This window comes from Amblyraja radiata, chromosome 6, assembly GCF_010909765.2.
Source record: "Amblyraja radiata isolate CabotCenter1 chromosome 6, sAmbRad1.1.pri, whole genome shotgun sequence".
NCBI lineage: Eukaryota > Metazoa > Chordata > Chondrichthyes > Rajiformes > Rajidae > Amblyraja > Amblyraja radiata.
Window position 1 is genome coordinate 3,912,866 of NC_045961.1, and position 13,108 is coordinate 3,925,973.

The window sequence follows — 13,108 nt, forward strand, 5'->3', positions numbered from 1 at the left end:
GTCAGGATAGAGCGTGAACGACCAATCTACCGTTTTCTGCCGTTCACTTGTTCGCAAGGCAAGCGCATGTGTACCAGCACCAGCCGTGCCGATGGGTAGAAAATAAAACAAACACAGCACTACATTTTATCTATGTCTAATGCTTCTAAAGTGAACAAGGGGTGGCACTGTGGCAAAGTGGTAGAGTTGCTGCCTTACAGCGCCGGAGACCTGGGTGCGATCCTGACTACAGGTGCTGTCTGTACGAAGTTTGCACGTTCTCCCCGTGACCTGCGTTGGTTCGCTCCGGGATCTCTGGTTTCCTCCTACACTCCAAAGATGCACAGGCCATACGTACAAGACATAGTCTAATAGAAACATAGAAAATAGGTGCAGGAGTAGGCCATTCGGCCCTTCGAGCCTGCACCGCCATTCAATATGATTATGACTGATCATCCAACTCAGTATCCTGTACCTGCCTTCTCTCCATACCCCCTGATCCCTTTAGCCACAAGGGCCACATCTAACTCCCTATTAAATATAGCCAATGAACTGGCCTCAACTACCTTCTGTGGCAGAGAATTCCAGATTCACCACTCTCTGTGTGAAAAATGTTTTTCTCATCTCGGTCCTAAAAGATTTCCCCCTTATCCTTGAACTGTGACCCCTTGTTCTGGACTTCCCCAACATCGGGAACAATCTTCCTGCATCTAGCCTGTCCAACCCCTTAAGAATTTTGTAAGTTTCTATAAGATCCCCCCTCAATCTTCCAAATTCTAGCGAGTACAAGCCGAGTCTATCCAGTCTTTCTTCATATGAAAGTCCTGACATCCCAGGAATCAGTCTGGTGAACCTTCTCTGTACTCCCTCTATGGTAAGAATGTCTTTCCTCAGATTAGGAGAACAAAACTGTACCCAATACTCCAGGTGTGGTCTCACCAAGACCCTGTACAACTGAAGTAGAACATCCCTGCTCCTATACTCAAATCCTTTTGCTATGAATGCTAACATACCATTCGCTTTCTTCACTGCCTGCTGCACCTGCATGCCTACTTCCAGTGACTGGTGTACCATTGCACCCAGGTCTCGTTGCATCTCCCCTTTTCCTAATCGGCCACCATTCAGATAATAGTCTACTTACCTGTTTTTGCCACCAAAGTGGATAACCTCACATTTATCGGCTTGGTATAATTGTAAATTGTCCCTAGTGTGTGTAGAATAGGTGTTAATGTGTGGGGATTGTTGGTCGGCACAGACTTGGTGGGCCAAAGGGCCTGTTTCCGTGCTGTATCTCTAAATTAAACTAAACAACAAAGAAACCCTAACAAAACTCTTATTTTTTGAACACAACAGAAGTGCAGATGATCATGAATAAAATGGGGTAGATTTTAGATGGCTCGAAGGATAGAGCTGGCTCGAAGGGCTGAATGGTATACCTATTATACTATGTTTTCTAAAATTATTAGGCACAGGGAGGAAAAATATAATAGCATGTAAATTGGACAGCATTTCGGGACTAAATTTCACAAAAGCAAAAATAATACAACTCTCTTGAACAGCTGGAGCCGTTCAGCTGAATTGAGTGTAAATTATATTTACTCTCCTGGCTAAAACTCTTGGTTTGTGTGTTGAATGAATCCACCAACACTCAGGTTAAAACAGACCAATTGTTTTTTCACCTCAATTCTTTCACATCCAGGCACTATTAAAGTCTAAAAAGCAACAGACTTCCAAGGCTAAGTAAAACACAAAGTCTGGAGTAACTCAGCGGGTCAGGCAGCATCTCTGGAAGAAATGGAAAGGCAACAATTTGGGTAGGGACCCTTCTTCAGATTGAATGTAGTTTCGTTCGGAGATACAGAGCGGAAACAGGCCCTTCAGTCAAACAATCATCCCTACACTAGGTCTATCCTACACACTAGTGATAATTTACAGAAGGCAATTAACTTACAAACCTGCAGGTCTTTGGAGTGTGGGAGGAAACCGGAGCACCCAGTGAAAAACCGATGTGGTCACAGGGAGAACGTACAAACCCCGTATAACAGCACCATGATGATCAACAACAACAGAATGATCCCAGGGATGAGTGGGATAAAATGTGATGAGCTTTTGTCAGCACTGGGTCTGTACTCGTTGGAGTTTAGAAGGATGAGGGGGTACCCTCATTGAAACTTACCGAATAGTGAAATGACTGGATTGAGTGAATGTAGAAGATGTTTCCACCAGTGGGAGAGTCTAGGGCCAGAGCCTCAGAATAAAAGGTCGTACATTTAGAAAGGAGATGAAGAGGAATTTCTTTAGTTAGAGGGTGGTAAATCTGTGGAATCATTGCCACAGGTAGCTGTGGAGGGCAAGTCAATGGATATCTTTAAGGCGGATATTGACAGATTCTTGATTAGCATGGATGTCATGGGTCATGGGGAGAAGGCAGAATGGGGTTGAGAGGGAGAGATAGATCAGCTAAGATTGAATGGCAGAGTAGACTTTATGGGCCAAATGGCCTAATACTACTTCTAGAACTTGTTTGGAACCTTCTTATACTGACTGCCATCTCCCAAACGTTTGACAAATATTTATTTCTTGATTAGTACGGGTGTCAGGCATTTGGGGGAGAAAGCAGGAGAATGGGGTCGAGAGGGAAAGATAGATCAGCCATGATTGATGGGCCAAATGGGCCTAATTCAGCTCCTATAACATAAAATCTATTGGAAATCCAGGTTGCAGCAAAGATCTGTGGGCAGTGTGAGTTTAGCTGTTTCATAGCTACCCGGACCAGAGTTCAATCCCAATTTCTGACGCGCTCTATAGTGTAGTTTGCACATTCTTCCTGTGACCATGTATGTTATTCCCCAGGTGCTCGTTACCCCCCACATCCCAAAGATGGCTGAGTCGGCGGTTAATTCAACGCTCAGAAAGTCCTCAATGTGCAGGTGGGTGGCAGAGTGTGGGAAGAGTTGATTGGAAATGTGGACATATTAAATGGGATTACTGCAAGAATCATGTAAATATGCAGAGTGTACATTTCCACATTGCACTACTTTATGGCCCTCCATCTATTTGGGTAGATCAGTTTGAATGAATGAAGTTTATTGGCCAAGTATTCACATACAATGAATTTGCCTGGGTGCTCCGCCCGCAAGTGACAACATGACACACTGTGACAGCTAGGAATGTCATGTTGTCACTTGCGGGTGGAGCGCCAAGGCAAATTCCTTGTATGTGAATACTTGGCCAATAAACTTATTCAATGCAATGCAGTTGGACTCGGCACAGTGGCGCGGCAGTAAAGTTGCTGCCTTACAGCGCCAGAGACCCATATTCATTCTGACTATACGGAGTTTGTAACGTTCTCCCCGTGACCAAGTGGGTTTTCTCCAGGAGCTCTGGTTCCCTACCCCATTCCAAAGACATACAGGCTTGGGTAAAAATGGTAAATTGTCCCTTGTGTGTAGGATAGTGCAAGTGTACGTGGGTGATCGCTGGTCGGCACGGACCCGGCGGGCCGAAGCATCTGTTTCCGCGCTGCATCTCTAAATTAGACTTGTAAAGACAATGTGCCAGAAATCAGGAAATGCAGATGCTGGTTTACAAAAAAAGATACAATTTGCTGGAGTAACTCAGCAGGTCAGGCAGCATCTCTGGAGAACGTGGATAGGTGATGTTTCTGATCGGGACCCTTCTTCAGTATGATGAACCACCAGCTCGGTATGAAGTAGAGTCCTGGACCAAAACGCCAACGACCCAGATCCTCTAGAGATGGTGCCTGACCCGCTGAGTTACTACAGCATTGTGGGGTTTTTTTTATAGCACACTGTATTTGGGTATATTGGAATAGAATAATGTCTGAATAAATAGAAAATGGAGAACATCAATAAGTGCGAGAGACACAAAATGCTGGAGTAACTCAGCAGGACAGGCAGCATCTCTGGAGAGAAGAATGGGTGATGTTGCAGGTTGATGTCAGGGGAAATGGGAGGTACATAGATACGGAAGTGTATAGATAAGGAAGGGTAAGGTGTGAAAACGGGACAAAGGGAATGCATATCAAGGAAAATGTAGAATAGATCATTGTTAGTTGGGAGAAGGTAACAAAACAGAGATAAAATGTAGTCGGAGACAGTAAGACTGGTCAGAGAACTGGGAAGGGATGGAGAGAGAGGGAAAGTAAGGGTTAGTTGAAGTTAGAGAAGTCAATATTCATACCGCCGGGGTGTAAGCTGCCCAAGCGAAAAATGAGGTGGTGTTCCTCCAATTTGTGCTGGGCCTCACTCTGGCAATGGAGGAGGTCCAGGACAGAAAGGTCAGTGTGGGAATGGGAGGGGGATATCAATATTAATAAATATCAACGTGGGCCCTTTTTTTTGGTAGAGAAGCTGCAACTAATGGGAAGCCACTGGCACCAAGCTGTTCCAATCCATTTCAATAATTTATATGAGTATAAATATTTCCAGGGTAGATAAAAATGCCGGAGAAACATAGTGGGTGCGGCAGCATCTATGGAGTGAAGGAAATAGGCAACGTTTCGAGTCAAAACCCTTTTTCAGACTGATGTGAGGGGGGGGGGGGGGGGGGGGGGGAGGGGTGGAGGGGGGAAGAAAGGAAGAGGTGGAGCCAGAGGGCTGAGGGAGAGCTGGGAAGGGGAGGAGAAAGTAAGGACTACCTGAAATTAGAGAAGTCAATGTTCATACCGCTGGGGTACAAACTGCCCAAGCAAAATGTGAGGTGCTGCTCCTCCAATTCACGGTGGTCCTCACTCTGGCCATGGAGGAGGCCCGCTGAGTTTCTCCAGCATTTTTGTCTACCTTCGATTTTCCAGCATCTGTAGTTCCTTCTTAAACATAATATATCCAGGTTACTTGTGACACACTGCTGAGTGACAGAGGTAATATCTATTTGGAATTCTCTATCCAAGGGCTACAGAGGCTCAGTTGCTGAGTATCTTCAAATAAATAAAAAGATTTTTAAGATGTTAATGGAATTGAGGGATAGGGTCTAAGTACAAGAATTGGCAGAAAAGGCCCGAAGTAAGAACTTGAGCACTTTCAAGAGAAGTAGGATAGCGCACTGGCCTCAGCGACAATCCCGACTTTGGGTGCTGTCTGTGCGGAGTTTGTATCATTGCTATTGAGGGAGTGCAGCGTAGGTTTACAAGGTTAATTTCCGAGATGGCGGGACTGTCATCTGCTGAGAGAATGGAGCGGATGAGCTTGTATACTCTGGAGTTTAGAAGGATGAGAGGCAATCTTATTGGCAAGAATGTCCTTCCTCAAATTATGGGACCATAACTGTACACAATATGCCAGATGTGGTTTCATTAGGGCTCTGTACAACTACAGAAGGACCTCTTTGCTCCTATACTCGACTCCTCTTGTTATAAAGGCCAACATGCCATTCGCTTTCTTCACTGCCTGCTTTACCTGCATGCTTACTTTCATAGACTGATGAACAAGGACCCCAGATCCCGCTGTACTTCCCCTTTTCCCAATTTAGTAATCTGCCTTCCTGTTTTTGCTACCAAAGTGGATAACCTCATATTTCTCCACATTAAACGTCATCTGCCATGCATCCGCCACTCCCCCAACCTGTCCAAGTCACCCTGCATTCTCATAGCATCCTCCTCGCAGTTCACAGAATCTTAGACTAGGGTGAGGGAGAGAGAAGGAATGCGTGAGCTTCTTGAAATTAGAACAAATCAACATACCACTAATTGGAACTATCAAATGCTCTCAGCAGTATATATTTTTTAATTTCAGTTTTACCTCAAAATCTTCCATGAATTTCCGAAATTCAAAAACTAAGAACTTGAAAGGAAAATCAAGCCGTCCGGCTCCCCTTGCATTGACTTTTTGTTTTACACGACCCGACTTGGAAGAATGATTGAAGGCAAAGTACTCACCCATTCATGGATACCGGAAAATGAAGTGGATGTGGAGAGGACATTTCCACTAGTGGGAGAGTCTAGGACTAGAGGACACAGCTTCAGAATTAAAGAACGTACCTTCAGAATGGAGATGGAGGAATTTCTTTAGCCCGAGGGTGGTGGATCTGTGGAATTCTTTGCCACAGAAGGCTGTAGAGGCCAAGTCAATGGATATTTTTAAGGGAGATAGATTCCTGATTAGTAGGGGTGTCAGGGGTTATGGAGGAAAAGACAGGAGAATGGGGTTCGGAGGGAGAGATAGAATTGCAGAGTAGACTTGATGGGCTGAATGGCCTAATTCTGCTCCAATGTCTTATTGTCATTAAAAACTCCCATCTTTTCAATTTCCAGATAATCAATAAATCCACACAATAAACATAACAAAATTAGCATGATAGACTTAAACAAGTAATCTCGAGTGTGACATAGCGGGCATGCAAAGATGCAAATTGGTAATTATTCCACATGTCTCGATATCAGGTGGGAACTTGCTTCAGTGAGATAATTTGTCAATTGTTTTTTATTATTAATGGTGCAGAGATATTTACTCCCCTGGGGAGAGCCCACCTCCAGGCCCGGACTCCTACCGACACAATAGTACGTCTTCTTTTGACTGCTTCCCAAAAGGCTACAATAATATGTCCAACGTTTGTTTCTCTTGGGAATGGCAAGAATTCTTGGTGTGGTTAGTTTTCAGTCAAATGAAAATGATTGGGCCTTCTTCAATCTTTAAAAAAAAAAGACTTCTTTCACTTTGAAAGTTCTAAATGTATATATACAGAATCTTCTTTACAACTTATTTTCTACCAAAAACAGTTTCTATGTACATATTCTTAAAAAAAACTCAAACACTTGTCTCCTCATGGAAAAGTTTCTCAAGACACAGTGGGACATGTTAGTTGCTGAAGTAGAACCGGTCTTTCAAGGAGGCTGACTAGCCACGCTGTCTGTTGAACTGGGCTCTGGACCTTCCTCGTTGCTACTGTCCATATCTTGTTCCATGGCTGAATACTGTACAGACTCCTCATCAGCGATCCTTTGGCTGGTAAAGTTTGTGATATCCAAAAGACCACTGGGTTCGACCACTACATTCGAGCTGGATTGACTTGGTATGGAATACTGTGGTATGGACTAGGACGAAGGGAAAACATTGATCATTGACATTGCAACCAAACAGCAGCAAATATCCATCCTAGTACTAAAGGGACTGTCCCGCTTGGCAATTTTTTTCGGCGACTGCCGGCGTCATTGACTGACGTATCAGGGTCGGCAAAACATTTCAAAATCCAGCGCGCAAAAAAAAGTTGCGGCACTTGAGGAAATCAATACATCATCGCGTCAATACGTCATCACGCCGCGTCTTTTTCAGTGACCTAATATGTCAGTCAATGATGACGACAGTCGCCGAAAAAAATCGTCAAGTGGAACAGACCCTTAAATCTTTGACTACCTATCTTCGCCCATTTGCCTTTTTTGGTACAAATATTTTAAATGTCTGTGATATCTTTAAAGACCTACATTCCAAAGACATAGGATTGTAGGTGAAGTGGCTTCGGTAAAGATTGTAAATCATCTCCAGTGGCTAGGATAATGCCAGTGTATGGGGATCGCTGGTCAGCGCGCACTTGGTGGGCCAAAGGGCTTGTTTCCACGCTGTACCTCTAAACTAAACTAAACCTTTCTATTTGTATCTTCTCAATTACTGAATACAGGCTAATAATCTTATGTAGAAAAATATTTCACGGACATTTTTGTTCATTCCTCCACTGTTGATCAACAGAAGAACCTGAGCAAAAAAAGAGTGCTTGAAGAACTCAGCAGGTCAGTGGAGAGAATGGGCAGCTGACGTTTAGGGTCAGGACACTCTTCGGACTGAAGACTTCAGACTTCTTTCAGAGTCTGAAGAAGGGTCCCGACCCAAATGTCACTGGTCCTTTCCCTCCACAGAAGCTGTCCGGCCTGCTGAGTTCCTCCAGTACTTTATGGGGTTTTTTCCCCCACAGGATTCCAACATGTATCTCGTGTCTTCAAGGAAAGAACATACATCGCTATAGCGCCTTTCAGCACTTTGAGGTATCTCGAAAGTGTCTTACATCTCAAATATATATTTTCAAACAGTGCAAGAGGCAAAAGACCTACCATTGAGATAAAAGTTTCCTTGTGTGATCTTACTATCAATTTGGCAATCAGCTGAAATACTTTATTGCTCTTTCAACAACTTTTATAATTTTGAAAGCTCTCATTAAAATGGTCACTTAATTTTCATGGTTTAATTTTCTTTAATTGCATTCTTCGTAAACAAAGCTTTTAATTTCTGGTACAAATATATTAAAAGTGATAACTTTCTATTACTAATATTTTGTTTATAACAAGTGAATGTACGAAGGTTGACAAAAATGCTGGAGAAACTCAGCGGGTGAGGCAGCATCTATGGAGCGAAGGAAATAGGCGATGTTTCGGGTCAAGACCCTTCTTCAGACTGGGAATTTACTTCGGAGTCACGTGAGTGACTACGTGAAGAACCCCGCCAGGACGCATGCGTGTCATATCGCTACACGCATTGCAACAAGTCACAGCAGGGGGAACGACGTTCCCCTAGCGGCAAAATTTGAAAGCCAGGAACAGCAGGTAAGGAGACTCTGCGTTCCAGAATTTGAAAGTCGGGAACAGCAGGTAAGAAGACTCTGCGTTCCTTCCACTTACCTTTTAGGTGGAGACATGGACCGGATCCATGAAGGCTGCGGGAAAGCTGGCGGGGGAGAACCGCGGAGTAGCGGGCAGCCGGCAGCAGCAGCCAAAGGCACGCTAATCTCCCGTAATGGGAACAGCGGTGCCCGACTTTCGCTCCTGACTCGCTCCCGCACCGGGCCCGGCCGGGCGGGAGAGGGAAGCAAAAATTAATGTTCCCCGCGCTGGTTTTTCACAGGGGGGGAAGTTGGACAAAGTAGTGTCCACAAGTGCTGCGAGTGAAGCTGGCTGGGGAGGACCCTAAACAAGTTGCGGGAGCCAGCAGCAGCTGAAGGCACAAGCCCCGTAAGGGATCAGCTGTGCCGACTTTTGGTCCCGCGCCGGCCAGAACACCACGGCCGGGCGAGAGACTATTTAAAGAGGGCCGTTGACTTTTGGACAAGTCAATAGCGGCAGCAGACGGGGTGGAACAACGTTCACCCGTAGTGACAATTTCAACCTGGACCTGCAGGTAAGAGCTGCGGTCTTTTTGTGTTTTACCATGCTGATTTTAGGTGGAGAAACCAACGGGCTGCGACAAAGCTGGTGGGCTAGATGGGATCAGCTGTGCCCGATGTCGCCTCCACACCGGCCATAACCACTCCACGGAAGGGCAGTAAGAACAAAGCTGGAGAGGGAGGAATGCGGAGCAGCGGGCAGCCAGCAGCAGCCAGCGGCACTCGGATCACCGATAGTGGGATCAGCTGTGCCCGATGTCAGCTCCACACCAGCCATATCCACTCCACGGAAGGGCAGCAAGGACAAAGCTGGAGAAGGAGGACCGTGGAGCAGCGGCAGCCAGCAGCAGCCAGCGGCACTTGGATCACCGATAGTGGGATCAGCTGTGCCCGATGTCGCCTCCGCACCGGCCAGATCCACGCGGCCGGGCGGAAAGGCTAGACACAAAACAAACAAGGTCGTGGACTCAGAGGAGTCCGACTTTGAACAACCGTGGGCGGCCAGCGCCCGAGAGCGCTGGAGCCGGATGAAGCGGTGTATGGAGCTTTGCTCCAACGTGACAGACTCCGGGAGATGGAGTCGGGTCACTGTGGGCCCTATGATAAACCCACAGCAGTACCTCTTGAAGGGCTGCACAGTGCTTCTACCTCATCAGAGGGGAGCACTGCGGGTCAGTTCTGGGCTGACCTGGAAGAGGGGTCCGCAGAAGGAAAGACAAGTGTGCAGGGGGTGCAAGAACAAGAGAACCTACTGGAACCCACTACGACCAAAGACAGCACCCCCACGCACCCACCAGCAGAAATGATGAAAGCTCGAAGGTCCGGTACCCAAAACATGAGTCTTTTAGGCCATGGCCCAGGCCGGCCTTCTTGGAAGATGCGGGGACCTCCAACGCCAACCAAACCGAAAATCCAGACCCCAGCGCGACAACAGCAGCAAAGAACCTACAAAAAGTAAACCTACCACTGGTAACTATGGAGTAGGTGGGTCTGGTTCCCTACAATATACAGGGATCACGGAGGTTGGGTGGAGATTACACTCTTTCTGAATGCATGGAGCATGATAACAACCGATACTTACATCTTAAGCAGTATCCAGGGATATACAATAGAGTTTATACACAAGTACAGCCCTCCAGTTCAACATATACTGAACCGAATGTTCGTGCCTTCTGATAAAGGAATATCAAAAGCGCAAGCTGAACTGAAGCGGCTTTACATAAAAGGTGTAATTGAGAAAACTCAACACGAACCATTAGAATTCATGTCCAATATATTTATCAAAAACAAAAAAGATGATGGTTATCGCATCATCATAGATCTGACAAAATAGATACCTTTTTTACTCCTTAACAATTAATTTCCAACGGTTACTTCAATGGCCAGCATCAATTTAAAAGATGCTTACTATTCAGTGCCTATACGAGGTGACCACAGATGTTACTTAAAATTCAACTGGATGGGACAACTCTGACAGTATAAAGCACTGCCAAATGGGTTATCATCAGCCCCAGGCTGTTCACAAAAATTTTGAAAACAGCCCAAGCGTTTCTACGGAAACGTACTCACATGGTCATGGCATATTTAGATGACATACTCATTGTGGGCAAAACTTTGGAATTGGCCAAACAAACTGTAACAGCCACAAAAAAGTTATTTGGAAAACTGGGATTCATTTTCCATCCAGTTAAATCTAAACTAACGCCTTCCACTACTATGGACTATCTGGGGTTTCACCATTGACTCAGTTCACATGTCGGTGACTCTGCCTAAGGGAAAGGCTAGAGATTTAATAGAGGCTTGCAATAACCTCACTGACATCAGCAAACCATCCATCAGATTGGTAGCAAAGTAATTGGCATAACGATGGCTGCCTTTCCAGCCACACAATTTGGACCTCTACATTACCAAAACTTACAGAGAGCAAAATACAAGCACTCTAAATTATGCAGGTCACTTTGACAGATCTATGAAACTACCAATCAAGCTAAAATGGAACTAAAATGGTGGATAGATAACATCTGGCTATACATGTTCCAATCCAATCATTGTCAGTAACCCTTCCATGGTACTACAAACTGATGCCAGTGCACTTGGGTGGGGAGCCATCAATACCATCACCAGCTGTGGAGGGAGATGGACTGCCCAGGAGGCATCATTATTACTCACACTGGGCATAAACTACCTGGAAATGTTGGGGCATTACATGGCCTAAAGTCATATTGTACTGGGTCATATCACCAGCATGTTAGACACAGATAGACAATACCACCGTGGTAGCATACATTAACCACAGGGTGGAAACAAATCGACATCATGTGACAATCTGGCTATACAATTTGGCAAGGTGTATCCAGAGAGATATTTGGATATCAGCCACTTACCTACCAGGAAGACTAAATTCAGTGGCAGACACCAGGTCACGCAATTGAAAACACCAAATGGATGTTGAATAAAATAGTATTTGCTGATATCACAGCAAATATGGAACACCAGATATCGATTTATTTGCATCTAGACTTAACCACTAGTTATCAAATTATGTTTCATGGGAACCAGACCCTGGGACAGCGGCGACAGATGCATTTTCGCTGCATTGGGGGGGGGGGGGGGGGGGGGGGGGGGGGGAATTGTTTATTTACGCATTCCCTCCTTTTCCTGCCTCATCAGTCGGATATTAAGGAAATACAACAAGACTCTGCATCTGGTATTGGTAGTACCCGATTGGCCTACACAACCATGGTTCCCAGTGGTATCAAACATGGTATTAGAACCATGTATCACCATCCCTCATAGACCAGATTATTGCTACAGTCTATATCAGGGAGTGGGCGATGCTCTGCCATAAAAACAACATCGCCTACAGAGACATGAACATCCCGTCTGTTCTGGAATATCTGGCAGGCCTCCACTATGATGAGGGGCTCAGTTACAGTGCCATCAACTGCGCCAGAAGTGCCCTATCGACTTACCTATGACAGGGGACAGAGCATTACACTGTTGGGACTCACCTACTGGTACAAAACGTATGAGGGGAATTTTTAATACTATCCCCCAAGAACCAGATACTCCCAATTATGGGATGTAAGAATTATCCTGAAGATGCTCAGGAATTGGTCTCCAGCAACAGTTCTGTCCCTACACATACTGACATTAAAACAGTCATGCTAATGGTATTGGTCACGGCACAGAGGATACAGTCACTGCAAAAACTAGACTGGACAACATGACTTCCTCAACAGAAAATATTACGTTTCATATTTATGAGTTAGTAAGCAGAACAGAAAGGGATCAGCAGGCCTCAATATACAATTAGGTCATACCCAACAGATGACCGTCTGTGTATAGTAAGACATCTATCGTTATTCATGGAGAAAACGAAAATCCTAAGAGGCAATGAAAAGGCACATTTTGGTCAGCCACTAGCAACCACACCAAGAGTGATGGTCCAGACCATCTCAAGATGGCTGAAACAGGTGCTAACACAGGCTGGGGTGGATACTAATATTTTAAAATCTCTTTCCACCAGGACTGCAGCCACATCGGCAGCGATACAGTTGGATGTACCAATGGACCAAATCCTCAAGGCAGCAGGATGGTCTAGGGAAAACATTCCAATTATTTTATAATAAACCAGTAATGAAACCTGGAACGTTTGCAGAAACAATTTTAAGTTCTGTAAATTAATTTAAACCCATAAAAAGAGGTTATAAATTTGTGTTAACAAATTTTATGATTTCAATGTCGAATTCATGTCCAAATTATGTTAACACAATTCCTCCTACAGTCAAGGCAGACGTGATGCATGGACTCATTTCCACGGCATGAAATTACAGAGCTTTAAAATCTTCACGTAGTCACTCATGTGACTCCGAAGTAAAATAGTAAGATTAAACGAGAACTTACCAGTTTGAAGTTTGATCTGTATTTTATGAGGGATTACGTGCCCTCCGCTCCCACCCTGATCATATACTTAACTGGTATCTCTTCTCTAATCTTACTATGTTTAGTCATTACAGTTATC

At 44.9% G+C, this 13,108-nt stretch overlaps 1 protein-coding gene across 4 annotated transcripts in view; it reads right to left on the reverse strand.

The window, feature by feature from the left end:
• Positions 1–6,285: 6,285 nt before the first annotated feature.
• emsy (EMSY transcriptional repressor, BRCA2 interacting) overlaps positions 6,286–13,108 on the reverse strand; it is a 106,738-nt gene continuing 99,915 nt past the window's right edge. For all 4 annotated transcript variants that reach the window (XM_033022140.1, XM_033022139.1, XM_033022141.1 and 1 more), the window contains one exon: positions 6,286–7,030. In XM_033022140.1, the coding sequence (XP_032878031.1) occupies positions 6,821–7,030 (210 nt within the window). In that variant the 3' untranslated portion in view covers positions 6,286–6,820. The remainder of the gene's footprint in view (positions 7,031–13,108) is intronic.